The following is a 24,711-nucleotide window of genomic DNA, read 5'->3' on the forward strand; positions in this document are numbered from 1 at the left end:
CATTATTCAACCTCACAGAAATCAAGGTCAATGGCGCAAGGTGAAATACCCAGTTTCATCAAAGTCTTCACAGAATAATGCCACCGTGTAAAAGCATTAAGGCCCTGGAAGCAATTTACGTGGGTAATTTAACCAAGATTTACTATTTTCATCAACCTGTTAGCTTTAATGACTCCCAATCTGGAGGAAGTTAGAAAAGTCCAAGGAGCATGCAACCAGGATGTGGTGGAGATCACAGGGTGAGTGTCGATGCTGAAGCTGCTGGTGACGAGGGACGGAACACATGTGGGTAATTAATGGCGCACACTCAGCCCACCTTCCATACAACACCTACTTGTTTCACATACTGCTCTGAACTCAACATGAATTCAAGAAAAGACAACAGTTGAAGCATTTTCAAATATGTTTGTTTTAACATTCCCAATTTAATACACATTAATTCTGAATTCTGAATTCATTAATTCGAGTTCTGAATACACAATGGCATTTGGAAAGTGGTCAAATGTAACACATTATATTTGGGATTACCCTTTCTCAGTAAAGTAATTTTGGGGGTTGAGTCCCATCCAGGAGAGAGTCAGGTACCTAATCACTAACACATGTAAAGCCACGATGGCTGAGTAGGTTAGGTGCCAGACTTATGTGCTGGCACAAAGGTGCCTGACTTTGAGAGTGAGGGTTGGGATCCTGAATGGGACTCAACCCCTCAAAAGTACTAGAATCTGTATTTGACCGAGAAAGTGTAATCCCAAATATAACACATGTTAATACATTCTGTTACAGTTTTATTGATCCTTAAACATCTGTCAACAAACAATATTCATTTTCGGCAAAAATAATCCCGAGTGATGAGATTGGCACTCAGACATCAATCAGTATTTCAATATCGATAATTACAAATAAAGAAACGCCTGTAGTTATCAAGAGGAACTGACCGCAATGGCTATCTGTCATTACTCTTGGTTAAGGTCAGTCCTTGAGAGGTGAACCAGACGTCTGGAGACCACTCACCGGCTCTCCTCCCTATCCCCCAACCACTCCCCTAGGGTACTGATAGTGTTACAGCACTGTGTGTGTTATCACTCAACTGGGCCAGCCAGCCTCCTCTCTCTATCAAACACTTGATCTAATTAGCTCATCAAAGCACATCACAACAAGCTGATAAGCCACTCTGGCCATGGATTAATGACCGTTTCCATCCCTCTGTCTGGCTTGCTGGCTCTCACTCTCCTTGCTTCAGTCCAGACTGGAGGTAAGTCGAGAAAAACACAACACGTTTACAGTCTCCAGCTTGGGCTCCGCTAATGGGGAGAACTGATGGTTACTTTGCTGACGAGGGACAATGAACTTGAGTTCTTTGAATTTTAATGAAATATGGCACTTAACCTGTCAGGAGATTAGAATGTTCTTAACTTCATTTTTGAAAGGATGGGAGATAGAATTAATTAGTTTGGCATTTCATCAACTGCATTACTTTGTAGAAAGAATTACAATTATTTGTACACTGGCATAAATGTTTAAATGTTCAGGTAGTCAGTCCAGTAACCCACCCACCAGCCACATCTTGGAGTCAATCACACATGCATACAATTACACCTGTAGACAGTCACGCTTGTAAGCTATCATTCATATAGGCTGTCACAGGACTTAGTTAAAGCATGTCATCATATCCCAGCTGTGTTGGTCGATGCTCATGATATCAATCACTGGATTGTCTGGCCAAGACTGGATTATTTACAGACCTCCATCAATGACTGGAATATTGCAGAGTTCAGCATTAAACAACTAACAAAACAAAAAAAAATCAGCAAGATATAAATAAATAATTAGTAGCGAATGGAGGCGGTGGGGCAGCCTTGTGGTTAAAGCATTCGCTCGTCACACTGAAGACCCATGTTCGATTCCTTACATGGGTACAATGTCTGAAGCCCTTTTCTGGTGTCCCCCACAGTGATATTGCTGGAATATTACTAAAAGCGGCATAAAACCAAACTCACTCACTCACTAGTAGTGAATGCCCTTATTTATGATGATCTGAAATAGAACATAATGTGAGGCATGTACAACTAATTAGGTAAGTGCACATGCACTGTTCTAGCACTGGTGTAACACGCTCCATCAACCCAGTAATTGCCTGTATGTCAGTACAATGGTACCTTCTGTGTCAAAGAAGGGTGGCATGTCTAAGAACACGCAAGTATTCTATGATTCCATGTAATCAAATACAAAATTTGACACCAGACCTATGACGATGAAAATTAACATGTCAACACCAGTGAATAACTACTGTTATTATCCAACAAAACAGATTCAATTGAAAGCAGTAGGCAGTTATTGTAGCCAAGGCAATATTAGTGGCCAACCCTACACAAACTGGTCAGAGTATAGTTAACACTGGCACAAGGAACACCTTACACACAGTGGCTGTAAGGAAAATGGCCTTGGTGGCCAACCCACACAAACTGGCCAGGCTACACCATCAGAGTATAGTTAACACTGGCACAAGGAACACCTTACACACAGTGGCTGCAGGGAAAGTGGCCTTGGTGGCCAACCCACACAAACTGGCCAGGCTACACCATCAGAGTATAGTTAACACTGGCACAAGAAACACCTTACCTGGCCTTGGTGGCCAACCCACTCAAACTGGCCAGGCTACACCATCAGATTATGGCCTCTAGTCTCAGGAACAAGAATATCGGACAAAACGTACAAATCTGCAATACATGGTATTCAACATGTCTTGTGTTTCTAAAGCTGAAGAGATTCTCTGTGCATATTTAAATTAATTTTATAAAGATGTAGGAAACATTAGGCACCCCTTTAAAAAGTTCACCACTTTGAGTATAGTAGAAATTTATTTATTTATAGATTTATTTAGATTGAAAAGTGAAATTGAGCCTAACCCCAGTAAAACTGCTTAGACTTGCTTCATTCATGCTGTAGTATTACCACAATGGCTGAGTGGAAGGAAGATGGTTCCGGGGACCATGAGACAGATTATAGACTAAGGCTTAGTCTCTGAATATATTTTAGTCTCTGAACAATTCTTAATAATTTTCACGAACAGAAGTCCTGAATTAATTTCCAAAATATGTCACCATCTTTACAACTTTAAATGAATGTTATATCTTACCATAGTCTCCTCATATATTATTTCCATGTCATTATACCACATGATTTCTAAAAATTGTTATAATGAACATCATTTATGTGTGAAATGTATCTATATTTCTTGTACCTACTGTGTAAATATTTGTAGCTTATAGAATATTGCCACTGTTTCTTCATGGAATGCTATGCAATAAATATGTTATCTATATAATTTTGATAGTAACAAACAAGCCCATTTAAATTGAAAAGGAGCCCTAGGGAGACCAGAGATTCAGAACCTGGGGAAATCTAGACTTGCTTTAGCACTACAGGCAAGGCTAGGCTGTAGGGAAAATAATGTGGTTCAGGGACTGTGAGACAGATTACTGCACCAGCTCCCCCTGGTGGCGATGACACGGCAGGCAGCAGCAGCCGCCACAAGGAACCTGATATATTGGTCACCTGCCCTCTGCCCTCTCACTGCCAACATGTGCATGGAGGATGAAGCTAGCGCAAAACATCAGACCGGTCAGCTATAACTCCGGTGGTACAAGGCCACAAACTTTCTACTGAGCAGATGCTCCCAACACCACCGGCTTCCTTATACCTGCCGCAATACAGATTTAGATCTGACTTGTCAGAATTTCAACAGACAATTTACCCAACACACAGGAAACCCAGTCCAAATTCATTTCCACAAAGATACCAAATCTGAGACAGTGTAAGGACTTCTATATAAACACCATATTCCTTCTCGTTTGAAACCAGGTGGCAACATTCTTCAGTTTTAACACAAGTACTTGAGAATGAGGCTTCCAGCGCTACATGTCCCCCATGTGGATCTTCACTGACCCTCTTCCGAGTGACCACTGCCTTGTCCACTGCTTCAGAGCATCAACAACTCTTACCCCTACTTCACCCTTACCCAGCCCGAGACTACCAGGCACCAGTCTACTTCCATTGACAGCTGAGGGCATCTACAGGAGGCTGGTGTTGAATGCCAGTTTAACCAACAAGTTTCCCCAAACTCCCCATTGTTTTGTATAGTCAGGTGCCACCTAAGCATTCTCATGACAAATTACTTAGTTTCCTGTAACTTCCTATTGTCCAGCTTACCCAACACCTAGTTTCCTGTAACTTCCTATTGTCCAGCCTACCCAACACCTGGTTTCCTGTAACTTCCTATTGTCCAGCTTACCCAACACCTAGTTTCCTGTAACTACCTATTGTCCAGCTTACCCAACACCACCTAGTTTCCTGTAACTTCCTATTGTCCAGCTTATCCAACCCTGGTTTCCTGTAACTTCCTATTGTCCAGCTTACCCAACACCTAGTTTCCTGTAACTTCCTATTGTCCAGCTTACCCAACACCTAGTTTCCTGTAACTTCCTATTGTCCAGCTTACCCAACACCTAGTTTCCTGTAACTTCCTATTGTCCAGCTTACCCAACACCTAGTTTCCTGTAACTTCCTATTGTCCAGCCTACCCAACACCTAGTTTCCTGTAACTTCCTATTGTCCAGCCTACCCAACACCTAGTTTCCTGTAACAACGTATTGTCCAGCCTACCCAACACCTAGTTTCCTGTAACTTCCTATTGTCCAGCCTACCCAACACCTAGTTTCCTGTAACTTCCTATTGTCCAGCCTACCCAACACCTAGTTTCCTGTAACTACCTATTGTCCAGCTCACCCAACACCTAGTTTCCTGTAACTACCTATTGTCCAGACTACCCAACACCTAGTTTCCTGTAACTACCTATTGTCCAGCTCACCCAACACCTAGTTTCCTGTAACTACCTATTGTCCAGCTCACCCAACACCTAGTTTCCTGTAACTACCTATTGTCCAGACTACCCAACACCTAGTTTCCTGTAACTACCTATTGTCCAGACTATCCAACACCTAGTTTGCTGTAACTTCCTATTGTCCAGCTTACCCAACACCTAGTTTCCTGTAACTTCCTATTGTCCAGCCTACCCAACACCTAGTTTGCTGTAACTACCTATTGTCCAGACTACCCAACACCTAGTTTCCTGTAACTACCTATTGTCCAGACTACCCAACACCTAGTTTCCTGTAACTTCCTATTGTCCAGCTCACCCAACACCTAGTTTCCTGTAAGCCTACCCAACACCTATTTGCTGTAACTACCTATTGTCCAGCCTACCCAACACCTAGTTTCCTGTAACTACCTATTGTCCAGCTCACCCAACACCTAGTTTCCTGTAACTACCTATTGTCCAGCTTACCCAACACCTAGTTTCCTGTAACTACCTATTGTCCAGCCTACCCAACACCTAGTTTCCTGTAACTACCTATTGTCCAGCCTACCCAACACCTAGTTTCCTGTAACTACCTATTGTCCAGCCTACCCAACACCTAGTTTCCTGTAACTACCTATTGTCCAGCCTACCCAACACCTAGTTTCCTGTAACTACCTGTAACTACCTATTGTCCAGCCTACCCAACACCTAGTTTCCTGTAACTACCTTTGATGTGTGTGTTTGCTGATGTTTATGTACTGGGTGTGTTTGTTGGAAGATATTGTGAATATCCTGTTCTCAATGTATCGCTAATGTTTCCTGCACATCAGCAATCCTGACATGGTATGTACCCTCCCAATAAACACCCTCCTATAATCACCATCTACATGTCTCTACAATGCAGCCCCAAAAACATCCACCACTTGCAATTTTGCCATAATTCTTCAAACTCATGTAAATGTGAAAACATACACATAGACATATCTGTACATCCACATCCTGCCAGACCCAACTAGACATACATACATCTTCCAACAAACACACCCAATACATACACATCCGCAAACACACACATCAGAGACACAAACATTCCCGCCCTCTCATCCCCACCCTCCTTAACCACAAACATACACACAGACACAGATACACCAACACACACAGAGACAGGCACACACACAACACAACACAACACACAGAGGGAGAGAGACACACACAGACACAGATACACCAACACAACACAGAGAAACACACACCAAACAACAAACACACACACCAAACAACAAACACACACACATACAGACAACACAACAGAGGGAGAAAAAGAGAGTCACACAACACAGAGAGAGAGAGAGAGAAATAGAGAGAGAGAAAGACAAACACAACACAGAGGGAGAGAGAGAGAGAGAGAGAGAAAGACAAACAACACACAGAGGGAGAGAGACACACACAGACACACAACACACATCAAAATAATACCGTCCGTGCGCATGCATGCACGCACACACACACACACAACAAATCATCTCACTTATCAAGTCCACCACCTTCCTCCCTCCCTTGTCCCTCAACCCCCCCCCCCTCTCTCCACCTTCAGCACTACCCCACTGCTCCCTGGACCCCATGGACCCTACCCCCACCCCATTCCATGTGTGGTACATGCACAGTGCCTCCCACAACCCCTGTCCACAACCTAGGAAGCATCTCCCTGGCAGCAACGTCCTGGACGACACCCATCCTCCCCCCACATCAACCCACTTCCACACAAGGTCAACCTCAGACCTACTTCTAGTTACAACCATCAGTAACACTTACAGAACATCTATATATTCACATATTCCACAGTTATGTAATACCTGTCAGAGAAGCTCATTTAAAAATTCATCTATCTTATCCAACATCTTCCAACGCATTTAGGATAACCTACCCTGTGACCTTTCAGTATCTCTAAACCAAGACTCCACATTTATGTACCAGCAAGTCTGCCTGATGCCAAGTTCTTGAAGAAGCACCTTAGTTTTTATTCCCAAACATGAGTAATTAAGAAAACAAACAGGTAGGTTAACGCCAAACCACATCAACAGGTTCAAGTCATCCTGGTCAACTCTTACTATAGTATACTACTCAAAATACATTAAGGAGCACCCAGTGCTTCCATACTTCTATAATTAGACATCACGGTATGACACATCATGGTATGACATACACAGAACACCAAATCAGGAGTTCTTAACTTCTTTTAAGTAGCACATTAAAATCGCCAATGGTATGGTCTTTAAGGACTAAGCACTCTGATCGAAAGTGTCAGATTTTCTGAACAGTACAGACAAGTCCAAGTATATATCAGTCAAGGCAACCTCACACCAAGATACAAGAATTCCCGGCCAACCACCATCTCTCCAGTCAAGTCTGTCAGAGTGCTCACAGACCTGTGTAAAAAATCTCCATTTCCACCATCTCTGTTCCCTCCGACACTAAAAACGCTCACTTCCTGTATTTTAGCATTCTGTTTTACACATTCACCACAGAACGTAACTGAACCACTGCCGCCATGACTCATACTCTCATATCCTCACTTTCCTGCTTAGGCCATATTTTCGTTCAAAACATTCATCATTTCATCCGGGTCAATTTTCAACTGAAATTCTTACCCTCTTCATGGGGGTTTGAATTTGACATACCACTTTCTGTTTCAGAAATCAACGTTTCTACTTATATCTGCACACATATTTATGTTTTTGAAATTAACACCATTGATGTACTTATTAAGGTGGGTAAGTAATTATGTACAGCAGTAAGCCATTATGCAGACCAACGGATCAGAGATATATAATCCTCTATCATCACTGTAAAATTTAGTAAGGTTCTTCCCTTGTGCTTGTTTAGACTTGTGCTTGTTTCGACCTGCGCAAGTCTCTAAGGTAATAATTATTAGTTTAAATGGTAATTTCTAAAAAATACACATAACCTTCTAACAGACTGGTATCCTTGTTACTGTCCACATATCTAGACTTGCCTCTTTAAAGGATAGAATTACTATACATCCATGGGCTTAGCCTTCAGTACAGCCTTAGAGCAAGGCTACTGCTTGTTTTACTAAAGAAGTTCGATACAGAAAAACTATATGGATAGCAACTTCTTTATTTCATGTACAGATCCTTGTACCATTGTCAAACATTCTGAAACTTTCTACATCAGGAAATGATTCTACTTTGAAAAAATCTTAATCTACTTTGAATAAAGTCTCTCCTGTTGCCAAGACAAAATAATGGTTTAACTCTCATTAGCCACAAAAACATTAACAATCCTGTGATGGCGAAAGTAAGTCTAGACCCTTTCCATCCATTGCCATCATCAGGATGACCCAAATATAATGTCAAAGATCTTTAAATCTAACACAAACTTCAATAATATATGTTACTCAACCCCAGACGATTGTCACTTTCAATAGAAAACTAAAACCTGAATCCTCCACATTATAATCCATTAAGTTTCTTATCAGATTCTTCTCAGCTCTGCACATTCAATCTTCACATGTAAGCAAGCAACAGCTGGTCAGACATCAACACACGTTTCTTCCCAAATGAAACATCTATTTCTGTTAAAGAACCTGTGGCAATATTTTCTGGCAACCAAGCTCATTACACGTAAACCAACTTTATCAGGGACTGTACGCCATACTAGTTCTATCACCTTCTTGCACTGACGACTAGTTTGGAAACCGTATCTACATGCCGAGATACCTGGCTTAAACCTTTAACTATACAACCTGGTTTAGCGGTTGCCAAATAATTGAGCTAATCAAAGGTAAAGAATCTTGGACACACAGGGATCTATTTAAACCTAGGGTCCTATCCACTGAGCGATCGCACTCCATACATGAACATAGACTTAGGATTTGTCATGGCATTACGATCTTTAAGTCACCCTTCTCAAAGGCCGATATTTGTCTGCAGCAAATGTCAGTAAAATATCCCACATTGTATCTAAAAAAATTAAAGTTATTATTAATATCATATCTATGTAGTAGTGACATATCTTAAAAATAATTCAAATTTTCAATGATTTGTAGATTTTCCCAAATTCACCTGGAATGATCACTTAGTCTTGAAGCCTAAATACATCCCTGTTACTTCCAGCCTTTTGTTAAATGAGAGATGGGAGGATTTCCCTGATAGTCAGCTGGACAGTCATTAGTCAGAACCAAATGAAGTCTCTGATTGGCTACATAATTACAAATGACAGACATAAGGCAACACATATCACACTAAATGGTTCAAGTTTTCATCTTGACCAAGTTAGGTTGCAGTTCCATTTCTTTCCACTTTCGTTTATAGAGAAATTTCTTCTTCGCCTGTTATAAAATTGTTTGTGTAATGAACAAAATAAACATTTACTCTATTTAACATGCAAGACCTTTGTTGTTTACTGTATCTATACCTATCTTTGGTGTTTACTGTACTTATATCTATGTATCTATCTATGCCAGAACTTGGGGATAAGGGATCACAAATATATTTTTAGATACATTTATTGTTTGCTCAGTCTGCACTAAAAGAAAAATATTCATGACATTATACTTTTTCAGTCAAAAAGGCTTTATATGTTTGCAGCAGCATGAGACTATTTGCTATTTATTATATTTATTTGCCATTTCGTCGCTTAGGTTTTAAAAGAGTTACTTTTGTATTCCACACATGCAGTTGTGTCTTTTTATTATTCTAACCTACAAACATTGACCCAAAAGACAATAAGACAAAATTTAAAGTATTTCAAACACGTTTCAGCTTATGTCTTTTGGCTCCAGTTGGTGAAAAACATAAACCCAAGATAAACAAAATGCTAAATATATTAGGGAAAATAACTAAGAACTTTTAACTAACTGTTCTTCTGCCAATTTCAATGTTCATAATTATAAACAGAAACTTGTAATGTCATATTTCAAAGAAATTAAGTCACCTTGTCTGAAGTGAAAGAAGTTTTCAATGGCCAAAATACATAATATTTTAGTATTTACTGTAATTGCTTCATTTAAATTAAGTTTACAACAAATTTAGTCACATTGCCTCTCTACAAATCATTATAAGCATGTGGTTCATTTCATTCCATATAAAATAATCATTCTTCCACACAGAACATTTTGCAAAAAGCTTTACAAGTTGAAGAAAATCCTTCCAGCAATGTATAAAATAATTCCAAACATATACAACAGACTGTCTGAGTTCTTCAACACTGACATGTATATCAACACTATCCTAAATAGGTCTGCAAGACAAGAACTAGTGTGCAAACATCTATTTAAAGAACAATATGGCACTTTTGAATTTGAAAGCCAACTGGCAACTAGAGCGTGTGTTTGTAACATGGCAACAGTAAGTTAAGTACATGTGTTTGTGGTAACTGCAGCATAAGGGTGTAAAAGTGGACTAAAGTTGTTGAAAGTTGTGGTCACTGACCTGGTTTAGTCGTAGACTAAGGACCCGAGCATCTCTGTACCTCTGCAAGCCATCATTCAGACCTCGAAGCTGGTTCAATGTGCCCTCTGCAAATCCAAAGCATATACTTGTAAAACTACAGACTAACTTATGTCTGTTGGAGTGCCACTATAATTGATACCAGTGACAAGTTTGGCCTGTTTCTTGTAGAGTTGGGTCAACGCCTTAGCTTTTTGTCTCTCTCCCTCTTTCCCCGTTCTTCGAAAATGTTCAAGTATGAATGAAAGTGAGTTGGCACACAAGGCTCTGATCACACCAATCTTTAGCAGTGCTAAAAATAACTCCCAATCCCAAGACTTATCAGGAGCCACAGTCACAGACATGATTGACTCTGCTGGCTTCCACCAGGGGGCACTTTCACTACCAGTGATGGTCCATGCCAACTGCTGGGGTACCACAGGGGATGACTCTGGTAAACAATGGTGTGGGGCTCTGTAGGGGTGCGACAAAGTGGTGTCATCACGAGTATTGATCCTTACATATACCAGTATAAGGCCTCCCCTACCATACACACAGAAGTAAACTTAGAATGACTTGAAGTCAGATAACTCAAGGGAAGCATCACTGGAGAATTAACCAAGTTTAAGCCAAGAATGAAGTGTATCCTATGAAAATAGGGATCATGAAATATTTTTCGATACAATAAACTTTAAAGAAATTCAGTCTTCACTGCAAAATATATCCCCATAGGTATCAATGGTCCCTCAATATTTTTGCTGCAGGATCTCTAACACAGGACAAGCTGTCACATCCTGTGTAGCACAGGGACTGATCTATGGCCTGACTGATCCACGGAGACAAGGAAAGGTCAAAATATGGCACAGGTATCCATCCAGTTTGAGAACGAACCCCTAGGTGGGAGAGTGTGCCAAATCTGAATCTACAACTCTGGCAAGAATTGCAAGGTTGCTAATGAAGATATTTCCTACATGCTGTGGCACAATATACCATTTTTGCACAATGCCATGCACTGTAATCTTCAGACATTGAACTACAACAGGAAGAGTGAGTGAGTTTAGTTTTACGCGCACTCAGCAATATTCCAGCTATATGGCGGCGGTCTGTAAATAATCGAGTCTGGACCAGACAATCCAGTGATCAACAGCATGAGCATCAATCTGCGCAATTGGGAACCGATGACATGTGTCAACCAAGTCAGCGAGCCTGACCACCCGATCCCATTAGTCGCCTCTTACGACAAGCATAGTCACCTTTTGTGGCAAGCATGGGTTGCTGAAGACCTATTCTACCCCGGATCTTCATGGGTCTACAACAGGAAGAAGCCACAGACAAGAACTATGAGGAATATAAGGTCAATCTGTTCCCTTTGGTCTGGTCAAAGTGGGAGGAATGCCTAGAGCAAGCATGTTATCACAACAGGTAACCTTTGTTCATCAACTACTGTGGTGATTTGTTTGTTGTTTCATGCATCACTCAGCAATATCGCAGTAACCAATATATACATAAAACAGACAATCCTGTGGTCAATATCACGAGCAACAATTCACAACATTGGCATTCTAGGTCACAGTATCAGCCAAGTCAGCACACCTGTCCACCCTCTCCATCATCTCATCTCTCAGTTGGCTGGATGGTTTGTTATTTAATGCCACACTCAGCAATCTTACAGCTATATGGCAGTGATCTGTAAATAATCAAGTCTGGACCAGACAATCCAGTGAGCAACAGCATGAGCATCGATCCACGCAATTGGTGAGGTGAAATTGGGTTTAACATCATACTTAAGAGTATTTCGCTCAAATGACAATCTGCATGCGTGTGTATGTGTGGCTGCTTGTACTAGCCCAGACTTAAGCTGGTTTTATAGTGCTAGCTCACTGAGATTGCCACAGTTAAGAATGAATACCCCACTCAGGCACATTATCTTAACTCCAAGTCGACAAATCCTTGTTTTACCCATTAATGCGGAACACAAGGCGGGGAACAAGTACCATATTTTAACGTCGTTTGGAATGACGCAGCCGGGGTTCGAACCTGTGACCTTCCGCTCTCTGGGCGGACACTCTAACCACAGAGGTGGTCTGCCTATGCAATTGGGATGCGATGACATGTGTCAACCAAGTCAGCGAGTCTGACCATCCGATCCTGTTAATTGCCTCTTACGACAAGCATGGGTTACTGAAGACCAATTCTAACCCAGATCTGGTTGGAGAGTGAGCTTGGTTTTATGCCACTTTTAGCAATACTCCAACAATATCATGGTGGGAGACACCAGAAATTGGCTTCACACATTGTACCCATGTAGGGAACTGAACATGGGTCTTCGGTGGGACGAGTGAATGCTTTAACCACTAAGCTACCCCAGCAATATCACTGAGTGTGGCGTAAAACTAAACTCACTCACTGAAACATGAGAGATCAGTGGCCTGGTTTATTGTGTGTTCATACTGTCAACCACTGGTTTCCCTTGCTCACTCACCACTCCTGTATTTCAAGACTGTTGTAATAAAGCTGTAACATCTGAATGTGGCACCAAACACAATCATTCTCCAACTCCTTCACCAAATTCCAAAAATAGTTACTGATTTCTCCTTATACATCTGCCCCGTGAAGATCCGGGGTAGAATAGGTCTTCAGCAACCCATGCTTGCCACAAAAGGCGACTATGCTTGTCGTAAGAGGCGACTGACGGGATCTGGTGGTCAGGCTCGCTGACTTGGTTGACACATGTCATCGGTTCCCAATTGCACAGATCGATGCTCATGCTGTTGATCACTGGATTGTCTGGTCCAGACTCGATTATTTACAGACCGCCGCCATATAGCTGGAATATTGCTGAGTGCGGCGTAAAACTAACTCACTCACTCAGTCACCTTATACATCTCGTTATTTTCTAACAGTTTTTATTTACCCATAATGAAATGAGGATCCTGTGTGAAGTCTTCCTGTATATCCGACTCAGATCCATCACGAATAAATGAGGATGGCCTTGACCTAACTCCCTCATCTGTGCTGCCATAGTCGTCACAGTCATCAACCTCTGCACCACCGTCGTACACTGGGACACCAACAATACTCTCAATCATGTCATGATGAGCCTGTCGTTCCAGGAAGATGCGATCGATGGTCTGCTCCATGCGAGTATCACATCCAACCATTTGAACATCTGTAACCCGATTTATACAGATGAGATAGTGCTCACAGCAGCCACACTAATCAACTGTACTGAACAAATAACTAAAAGCAGATCACTTTTTACACCTTACATATTCCATAGGTACATATTTTATCAAAAAACACACAGGTATTTATGTATTATATTCAACTGGGCATCCCTGACAGGCAAATTTGAACCCAAAAATTAAATTTGGATTACATCATATATTTGTTAACGTCAGAGATAATTGAATATTGACAATAATGTCAAAATGGCATATTGACGGCACCTCAATTTCATTGAAATACAGGTTACCAAATCTTGGCTATACTTCAATATGCAATTTTAATCATGATTACACAATGCCATTTAGAAAGTGGTCAAATGTAACATATGTTATATTTGGGATTACACTTTCTTAGTAAAGTACAAATTCTAGAACTTTTTTTTAGTTGAGCCCCATACGGGATTCGAACTCACACCCTCAGAGTCAGGCACCTAATCGCCAGCACACAAAGTCAGCCGCCTAACCCGCACAAAAAAGTACTAGAATTTGTACTTTACTAAGAAAGTGTAATCCCAATATAACATATGTTAAATTTTAATCATGTTAGCTTCCATGTCATAATAAATATACATAGATTCTTACTACTGTGTAAATAATACATTGTTCACAAGTCTTGACAGGTAAATGAATTTTTAAAACGGAAATAAGATATGACACACAGTTAAAGATATCAATTTAAAGTATATCCTTAGTCTTGAAAATATAAAAGTTAATAAACACATGTACAGCCTATGACTTAAATCAACTCCAAGAAGAATTTATGCCTCTGTAGACATGTGCATATGTACAAAACAAATCCTGGTTTTATTGAATAGTCCATTCTATATAAAAACACAAACATATTCTGCTTCAAATACTGAATGTCAAAAGTATTAGTATCAATATCATAATTAATCTTCCAGAAACCTAACAACTGTGTAAATCAATCAATCAATTCTAACCTGAGGGCGAGCCTTGTTTCACAGGCCAGTCAGATTCAAAGTGACGCTGATCAGAGTTGTCTCCCCTCTTCATGCCCGCACCACTCTCCTGTAGCATATCAATATCTTGCTCTGGAAGAAACCCACAAAAATGTCTTCAAAGTTCACAAAGTCTGATATTTTCATACAAGCAATACTATATTTTATCCACTCTTCAACACAGACACCAAATTATTTCCTGACCTTGCAATTAATGAAGCTCATATCTCTGGCAGCAAATAAAACAGACAAAACCCTCTCCACATAAACAAGAGTGAATGAGTGAGTTTGGTTTTATGCCACTTCAGCAATATTCCAGCAATATCACCAGAAATGGGCTTTATACATTGTACCCATATGGGAAATCGAACCTGAGTCTTCAGCATGACAAGCCAATGTTTTAATCACTAGGCTACCCCACCGCCCCACATCCATTAGAAATCTCTGTTAAAAGTAGAAGTGATTGTACAATTCTGACTACATCTTGTGCGTGCATTTCTGAATCACTATGAAATAGTGATGATGCCAGGTTTTTGTGAATGTATCAGGCCACACTGGAGGCAGAAGGCATACACAAAGGCAAAGGCATATTTCCTTTCCAGAACATCATACCAATATCTAATTCTAGGATGAATATTACATTTACCTAACAACTTCTGTCTATAACATTTTACAATGGAATGTCCACATATAATTGCAGCTGCTGTGATGCAATTCATAATGATAATGTGAAAACATACATACAATATATCCATAACATACTGTATCAGTACAATTCATACCACCTTATAGCTGGAATATTTCACATTAGTTCATTGATCACAGGAAAAACAGGATTTGTTTTCTAACAAAGCACAAAACAACAACACCAGACACCACAACACATTCACTCACCAATCACACTTACAAGCTTCAAATATTTACAGTAAGTTTAAGTTCAAGTCCATTCAGCCTATATTTTGCATTAGGGAACAAGAAGAAAGAATTCAAAAAATCATTTAAAATTTGCAAAATCATGATATAACATCCACTTTTTATAAAACTTATCTTGTTCACTTTTACTGATATAGCTGGAATATTGCTGAGTTTGTTAAACAACAAGCAAACAATTACAATACATAGTTAGCATAAAACTGGTATACATACCAACAGAGGTCTGTGATGAGTTGTGGAATGTAGTTAGGGAAGTATTCCCGCTGCTGTGATGTTGGATGATGCCATGTTCCTGTTCAATGCGCTGTGTGTCGACTGTCACCATGCCATGTGTGTTGTACCTGCAATACAAAACCACACCATTATCTTCATGTCGGCACTGCAGCAATAATTGTGTGTTAAAATCTCACCGCTTCCATCTCAGGAACAAATTATGGGTCACAATCAGGGACAACCCATAGGCAGATCCCGAGGGGGATGCAGGGTGCACTGCCCCCAATTTAGTCCTGAAAGTTTATTAAATTACCATTGAAACTCTTGTGAAAATGAAGTTTGCACCCCTCCTTTCTCAAGAGTGTGCACCCCCCTTTCTCAAACAGCTGTATCCCTTTCATAATCAAGAGTGCCACCATCTTTCTCAAACAGCTGTATCCGCCCCTGCAACCTATGTGTCATAATCAAAGTGCCTCCATCTCAATGACAGATTCATGTGTCCTATTCCCGCTGCTTCCATCTCAAGGACAACCGTGTATGTCGCAACATCACTGCTTCCATCTCAGAACAAACCATGTGTCATATTCTCACTACTTCCATTTCTGGGACAACCGATGTGTCATAATCGTATTGCTTCCATTTCAGGGACAGCCTTATGTGTCATAATCGTACTGCTTCCATTTCAGGGACAGCCTTATGTGTCATAATCATACTGCTTCCATTTCAGGGACAGCCTTATGTGTCATAATTGTATTGCTTCCATTTCAGGGACAGCCTTATGTGTCATAATCATACTGCTTCCATTTCAGGGACAGCCTTATGTGTCATAATTGTATTGCTTCCATTTCAGGGACAGCCTTATGTGTCATAATCATACTGCTTCCATTTCATTCCATTCATACTGCTTCCAGGGACAACCGTATGTGTTTTAATCATACTGCTTCCATTTCATAATGGACAGGGACAGCCTTATGTGTCATAATCAACCATTTCAGGGACAGACTTATGCTTCCATCCATTTCATGGTCATAATTGTATCTCTTCCAAGGCAGTTATGTGCAATACCATCTTAAGGCAGTTATTCCAACCACATGGCAATATTCAGACAACCTTGTATGTCATAACCTTATCTCTTCCATTTCTGGGGAAAAAATATAAGGCCTTATAGATGACTTAACTGGATGGCCATGGAATTATTTTCACCTAAGGCACTCATACCCCAATCCAGAAGGCCCAAGGCAGGTATCCCCCAGCACACCTGTCCCAAGGCAGTTATTCCCCAACCACAAGGCCCAAGGCAGTTATTCCCCAACCACAAGGCCCAAGGCAGTTATTCCCCAACCACATGGCCCAAGGCAGTTATTCCCCAACCACATGGCCCAAGGCAGTTATTCCCCAACCACATGGCCCAAGGGAATTATTCCCCAGCCAGTATGGCCCAAGGCAGTTATTCCCCAACCACATGGCCCAAGGCAGTTATTCCCCAACCACATGGCCCAAGGCAGTTATTCCCCAACCACATGGCCCAAGGCAGTTATTCCCCAACCACATGGCAGTTAGGGAATTATTCCCCAACCACATGGCCCAAGGCAGTTATTCCCCAACCACATGGCCCAAGGCAGTTATTCCCCAACCACATGGCCCAAGGGAATTATTCCCCAGCCAGTATGGCCCACCTAAGTTACCTTCCCACATTCTCCACCTGCAGGCATCTTTTATTGATTGATTCTGGCAGCCCTCTAAATATCAAAGCCAAAATAAACCACCTTCCGGCAGGGCCTAAAGAACACACACCTCCATGGTGTCTCATTCATCTCCTATAACACATTGTCAACTTCCACAGGTAATCATCTGAAGGAAGAGACACTTACCTATACAAACTTGTGAACAATAAATGGAATTTCGTTAGACCTGCAATACCAACCCTTCAGCCTTGAGTGAATGAGTTGGTTTCATGCCACTTTTAGCAATATTCTAGCAATATCATGGCAGGGGACACCAGAAATAGGCTTCACACATTGTACCCATGTTGGGAATTGAACCTGGGTCTTCGGCATGATGAGCGAACACTTTAACCACTAGGCTACCCCACCACCCCCCTTCAGCCTAGATACAGCTCTGTATCGATAATGACATTGATATGTACACACCAGATTAGAGATCTAATCAAATCAAACAACTACCACTCTCTATGTTTTCATAATATCCATTTTGCCTCATTTAACGCAATCAAACCATTGCATTACAAACTCTCTGAAATCATTAACTTCACATCTGGCTTGTAAAAGAGGGAGCTTTTTTATGATGAAAGCAAGATGCTATTATTGTTGTAATAGTCGAACAAAAGTCATTATTGATTGAACCAGTGTGACAGAAGCCTCATTAAAACCTGCCTCTACAGACAACCTCATTGATCTTGTGATTACAACTGTCCATGAATAGAATGTAATTACTGAAGAAATAACAACAAAAGAAGTCTATAACAGTATGAGAAAATGCCTGGCAAATTGTATCCAGTTCCCTGCATATTGTTAGCATCAGAATAAAGACAGCGTGACCACAATGTCCACAACTGCTAAAAACCCATTCTCTTACACAGGAAGAAAGATTAACCATTCTTGTAAACTACTTTGGTTTCACCATTAGGCCAGACCAATTTTATTTCTTGTTTTACAGATCTGCCGGTCATATTTTTTCAAGAATTAGAAAAAAAATATAAATTAATTTTCCCTGCTCAAAAAATAAAATCCTATTGTTTTTATTGGCCAAAAATGTAAACTTAAAAAAAACAATTGGGGGGATTTTAGCCCCATATATACTTCATAAATTGCCAAAAGTAAAACACTTTTAGTATTTACAAGGAATATTACTTTGACTGGTCATTTAAAAAATAAAAAAATCCCTCCTGCCTTTAGGTTTTCTGAGGACAAAAATCCATAAAACAAGAAATAAAATTGGTCTGGCCTTAGGTAGTGAATGAGAGAGTGGGTTTAAAGCAGACATGAATCAAGGTGTTATTTTGATATGGGATTCAAGTCTGAACTGACGTATGACTAAGATATTTACCATTTTGGCTAAACCCATGACTAAAGGAAATGGTGTTGACAAACCTAGGAACATCATGAAGGCACCATTGTTAATATTTCAAACAGTACTACCTATATTACATCATCCCCATTATTTCTATATTTTGGCTGCATTTACACAAAAGATTATGTTCAAACTTGTCTTGGCTTGTCACGCCGAAGACCCAGGTTCGATTCCCCACATGGGTACAATGTGTGAAACCCATTTTGGTGTCCCCCATCTTGATATTGCTGGAATATTGTTAAAAGTAGCATAAAATCAGACTCACTCAATCACGCACTCAAACTTGTCAACAGAAGTCCTCTTTACTGTCAACTACATACAACTAGTTATCAAGCTAATCATACCACCATTTAACACTTCATTCCTTGATGAGTTCTGTCTCCGGCACTAAGGTTTTGTAGTCACACTAATAAACTGAGATTCAGCTTAGTTACAAGTCAACCAAGGATGCAGCTCCACACTGCAGTGCCACCTGTACCCACATCAGATGATTGGAGGGCTGCACGCTAACACTTTCCTGTGATGGTGCCTGCATCAATCATGACCACAATGGCGCTCACCACGAGCCTCATCAGTCTTGGTTAGCTGAACAATCAATAGCAAATCTGGGACATTTTCTCGGTCTTCTTCCCAGAGAATTCCTCATGATATGATAAAAAAAAGACCCCATGAAGACTTACGGCAGATTTTAACCTCAATATCTGACTCCTGAAGCAAGAATACAACAAATTTAAATCCCATGTGTATATGTTTGTAATTAATATCAGAAGATGCTTTTTCAGTGACCGACTTTGAATCTGAACTCTTGAGGTGAATCCTCATCCCCGAGGTGTCAAACTTTGCTGCTCTTCGGTGCTGGAGGTAAGAATCAATGATCCTCCACCGACTGCCACAAAAGAATGAAGTCCTCCCGAATATGTGATCAGAGTCCACTGGGAATGAAGTCCTTCGATCGAAACACGCAGACATAAATAATGCCTTACACTCAATTAATCACTTCCAAAACATGTTTGCTGTGTGTGAATGGTCATTTTTCAAACTTGATGTCAAATGGAAATTGTCAACAACACTAGCAGAAACTGAAAATCAGAATCTAAGGAATCTAACTCAGTAAATGAACAACCAGGAATATTGAAGTTTAAACTATTTGGATATATTTTGTGTCAGTTTCACATCAAGAGACACACAGTGTCACATCGCCATGGAGTGAGTGAGTGAGTTAGCATCATTTAACATCACTTGAGCAATATCACGACAGTAAAACACAAAAGAGGGTTCACACATTTTCCACATGGGGAGAGTCAAACCCAGGAATATATGTGAGGAGCAAATGCTATAACCGCTAACCTACCACACCATCCAGTCATCACCATGGAAACCTGCACCTTTGAGGATGACATCCAAAAAACTGGGCTACCAAACTTTTGTACCACACCTGGGTTTGGTGAACAATATCCCACTAAATATGCTGAAATAGTATCTCTGGCCTGTAGAATATACACCAGCAATATAAAAGAATCAGGTGTCCTTTAGCTTCTTCTGAGCAATATATTAAACATGGGCCAGTGACTATATAGATCACACATACAATAAACACTAAACAGAACATATTCTCATATTTCACATTTCATGGTTGATTTGCTTAACATATAGCAGCCATGGTCATAAACTGGGAACAAAGAAACAGCTGATAATAGACATTCAATTCATATTTGGAGTATTGATAAAATTAAACGAGGTATAAGTATCTCAATAACTATATGAACACGGCTATAGCTTAACTGTTTTACTTAATTAACTTAATGCTTCTCTAAGGATATAACGAACTAATTTCCGTGTTTTCGTTATAAAGTATAAGGTATATCACATGACTGACTGACTGAGGGTTTAGTTTTAAAGCAATATTCAAGCAATATCATGACGGGGGAAATGGGCTTCACATGTGTTCCTTTATTTTTTTTAATTGTTAGTTCCTTAACCACCAGGTTTCTTCACAAGAGTTGTATCGCATCATATAGCATGTGAAGAAACTGGAAACAAATAAAGGAACACTTGTGCTTTCATGTGATCCCTATTTTTTTCCCTTAGTATATATATATACATATCAATCACCAAAATCATCAATTCGTTTCACCCATAACATAAAATTTGAGAACACTCCTGCACTGCATTCCAAATAATTTCGAGAACTAACATCTCATGTCAGGTAAATCCTCTCATGTGGAACAGGTGAAACTGCTCATGTTTATGAGTGAGTGAGTGAGTTTAGTCTTACGCCGCACTCAGCAATATTCCAGCTATATGGCAGCGGTCTGTAAATAATCAAGTCTGGACCAGACAATCCAGTGATCAACAGCATGAGCATCGATCTGCGCAATTGGGAAATGATGACATATGTCAACAAAGCCAGCCTGTCCCATTAGTCAAGCCTCTTACACGACAAGCATGGGTTACTGAAGGCACATTCTAACCAAGACCTTCACAGGTTCAGGTTAATGAAATTCAGTCACAAAACATGAAACATAGCAGCAACAGCATCATGGTTCTCCTTCTTTAAAATCTGATCTTTCTGTCATTGTATATTATAAGTTGTTCACTGGTCACGAGGGGGGCATGGGTTGATGTACCCTCGATGTTTGTTTATGTTCCCTGAGCCCGAACACCTTAATGTTAATTTTGAATTGTTTGAAGCACAGGTACAAATCTTTTTGGGCCATCACTAGATTTTGCTGACAAGGAAAACAGATTTAGAGTTATCTCCCTTACATCGATTTGCATTCGCAAAACATGGGTAATTTCCGTACATCATACGTGATTCAATGTTATTCGAGATAAAGAATTACTACCACGAAGTACAGAATGAGTTGCCATTGACAGCGGGGTACATTGAAATGTACCTCTCTTGTAAGCGGGGTACATTGTAAATAATAGAAGAGGTCTCAGCCAATCAGAAAGAGACATTTATGTGTGAAGTAAGATAATAGGCTGAATCTATCTCGTGTTGATTCCCAGCAAGGACACCTTCTCAATACACCTGCTGTAAGTAATATCTAACAGTTGTGGATCAGATGGTCACAATGTATGTCCTGCCTGATTATCAAGCTCTCATATTGTGGACAATTGCTCCTCATATCAACTACTGGTTTACCTGGCTTCGACTTGAGTGAGTGAGTGAGTTTGGTTATACGCCGCTTTTAGCAATATTCCAGCAATATCACGGCAGTGAACACCAGAAATGGGCTTCACACATTGTACCCATGTGGGGTATCGAACCGGGTCTTGACGAACCGCGTCTTTAACCACTAGGCTAAAAATCAACATTCCTTCCAATATCCGCTCCCCTCAGCTAACCAACCATAGCAGTTCATCATCGTCAACACTTACCACTCCTAATCAACATACGAAACATGTAAAACAGTTCATCATCCAAACACAAGTCAATAGATCAATAACAAACCATCACTATTAACTTAGCCATATTCTGGACATGCCACACCAAACACAAGTTGGCTCATTACAAAACAATAGATCAATAACAGAACCATCACTATTATATCTTAGCCATATTCTGGACATGCCACACCAAACACAAGTTGGCTCATTACAAAACAATAGATCAATAACAGAACCATCACTATTATATCTTAGCCATATTCTGGACATGCCACATTTTAAGTGTAGAACGGTTGGTCATTGTTATCAAACCCATCTATCAACAAATCAAAAGCAACAAGCAAACATAACCATATCATCGCCAGTGGAAATAACTCACAGCAAGTGCAGAATAGCTTGATCACTGCGATTAAACCAACTATCATTAAAAACTAGTACAACATAAAACCAGGGAAATATATAGCACAGTTTGATCACTGTGATTAAACCAACTATCATTAAAAACTAGTACAACACACAACCAGGGAAATATGTAGCACAGTTTGATCACTGTGATTAAACCAACTATCATTAAAAACTAGTACAACACAAAACCAGGGAAATATGTAGCACAGTTTGATCACTGTGATTAAACCAACTATCATTAAAAACTAGTACAACACACAACCAGGGAAATATGTAGCACAGTTTGATCACTGTGATTAAACCAACTATCATTAAAAACTAGTACAACACACAACCAGGAAATATTTATAGTGCACAGTTTGATCACTGTGATTAAACCAACTATCATTAAAAACTAGTACAACACACAACCAGGGAAATATGTAGCACAGTTTGATCACTGTGATTAAACCAACTATCATTAAAAACTAGTACAACACACAACCAGGGAAATATGTAGCACAGTTTGATCACAGTGATCAATCCTAGATGTCCTCAAGCACGAATACAGCAAGCACCAATTATAACTGACCCAACTCATCCACTGCAATAATCACACCATCAGCAGAATCAACCTGTAAACTATCTAAAGATCATGGTACAGCAACAACCTGATAAACAACTAGAATATATTTTTATTTCATGTATCACACTTGTCACTTGTATTAGAAGCAGCCGAGCTACTGCCGAGTGATCTACTTCACCATTATCACAAATCAAAACTGATATCAAACAGACAATGATTAGATCCTGTCAAATATTTTGATAAATAACTTTTAACATGCATTTATATGCAGTAATAGTTTATAGAAGAAAACCATTAATAATTCCTATTTACATCACACTCAACATCATATTTTACTTTCAGCAATGAATAATTTTTTAATGAAACCTTTCTATCAGCAATGTGATCAATTCTGATAGAGCACTGGCCTCCTTACATCATTAACTGCTGGTCTCACATCTCTGTTGCCTGTTGTAATGCATTTAACCACAGCCTCAACCCTGTTTAATTACCTTGTCGCCGCTACTCGACCAGGGCAGCTATTGTTTGAGACATTTTATCGGCAGTCATGTACAAATGCAGTTGGTGCAATCCTTTGTTGCAGAGAAGGGTGGGTCCCTCAGAGGAATATATTCATATACTACAATCTGGGAGATATGAATCAATACTTCCCCGAGGTCACATGATCAGAGAATGCACTGTGGGACGACACATGGTGTGGTAACAGACTGGTCTCACCTCATCGGCAACGCTTCTCACTGCACAATGTTACCAACACCCTCAACAGCTGCCCTGTATGCACTGTTGTTTAACGATTCAATACCACACATGGTAGTTTGTTTAGTACGCCATTCTTAAATGATAAATAAATCACTTGGTAGTGTGACAGCAAGGTCAATGTCTACTGGTGTTGCACATTCATGCAGTGTCCCAAACAGTGTACAAACAATAGTCTTGGAAAATGTATTATTTTGACTGAAACAGGAAACTACACATATAGTATACAGGAGACCCAGTAACCTAGTAATTCTAGACTCATGAAACATTTCATTCAGGGCTATAGTATTACAGAAAGGATTGGGATGAAACAAAAATGATCTGGTTAAATGATCTGGTTCAATGACTGCACAACAGACTAACATTAAACGTACTACGTGCACTCCAACTCATTCATAGACTATAGGCGGAGATCTAGTTTCTGAAATGAACATATTTACAGAAAAACAGTTTCTAAACTGTCTGGATAAAATTCTTATAGGAATAGAATATAACAGGAACACAGAGACATTCTTCATTTTCAGAAGCTGACACTGCTATATTCTAGACTTGACACATACTCTAGACTTGCATGGGCTGTATTGGGTATATTTGTTTCAGGGTCTGCTTGACAGACTATGAGATTGTTGTGATTGAAATTATAACTGCCAAAGTCACAAAAACAACTGCAATTCTATTTTGCATAGGTATAAGTACAACAACACTATGATAAAGGTTTGTTAATCGTACAAAAATTAAATTTCTTTGCAATAAGCAAAAGCGTTTAAAAGCCCATACATTCCACAGGTCGTGGATAATTACCACATTCATTAAATCCAAGACGAGTGGATTGCATTCTGACAAAGGTGATGCATTGCAAGTG

At 40.0% G+C, this 24,711-nt stretch overlaps 1 protein-coding gene across 7 annotated transcripts in view; it reads right to left on the minus strand.

Annotated features, from left to right (window-relative positions):
• The window catches only part of LOC124289557 (rho guanine nucleotide exchange factor 28-like), a 151,173-nt gene that overhangs the window by 89,972 nt on the left and 36,490 nt on the right, over positions 1–24,711 (minus strand). For all 7 annotated transcript variants that reach the window (XM_046726170.1, XM_046726161.1, XM_046726139.1 and 4 more), the window contains exons 2-5: positions 15,641–15,768; positions 14,477–14,587; positions 13,223–13,477; positions 10,312–10,397 (exon numbers count right to left, since the gene is read on the minus strand). In XM_046726170.1, coding sequence (XP_046582126.1) covers positions 10,312–10,397; positions 13,223–13,477; positions 14,477–14,587; positions 15,641–15,752 — 564 coding nt within the window. In that variant the 5' untranslated portion in view covers positions 15,753–15,768. The remainder of the gene's footprint in view (positions 1–10,311; positions 10,398–13,222; positions 13,478–14,476; positions 14,588–15,640; positions 15,769–24,711) is intronic.

This window comes from Haliotis rubra, unplaced genomic scaffold (assembly GCF_003918875.1).
Source record: "Haliotis rubra isolate DU_JTF1 unplaced genomic scaffold, ASM391887v1 Scf112, whole genome shotgun sequence".
Classification (NCBI taxonomy): Eukaryota; Metazoa; Mollusca; class Gastropoda; order Lepetellida; family Haliotidae; genus Haliotis; species Haliotis rubra.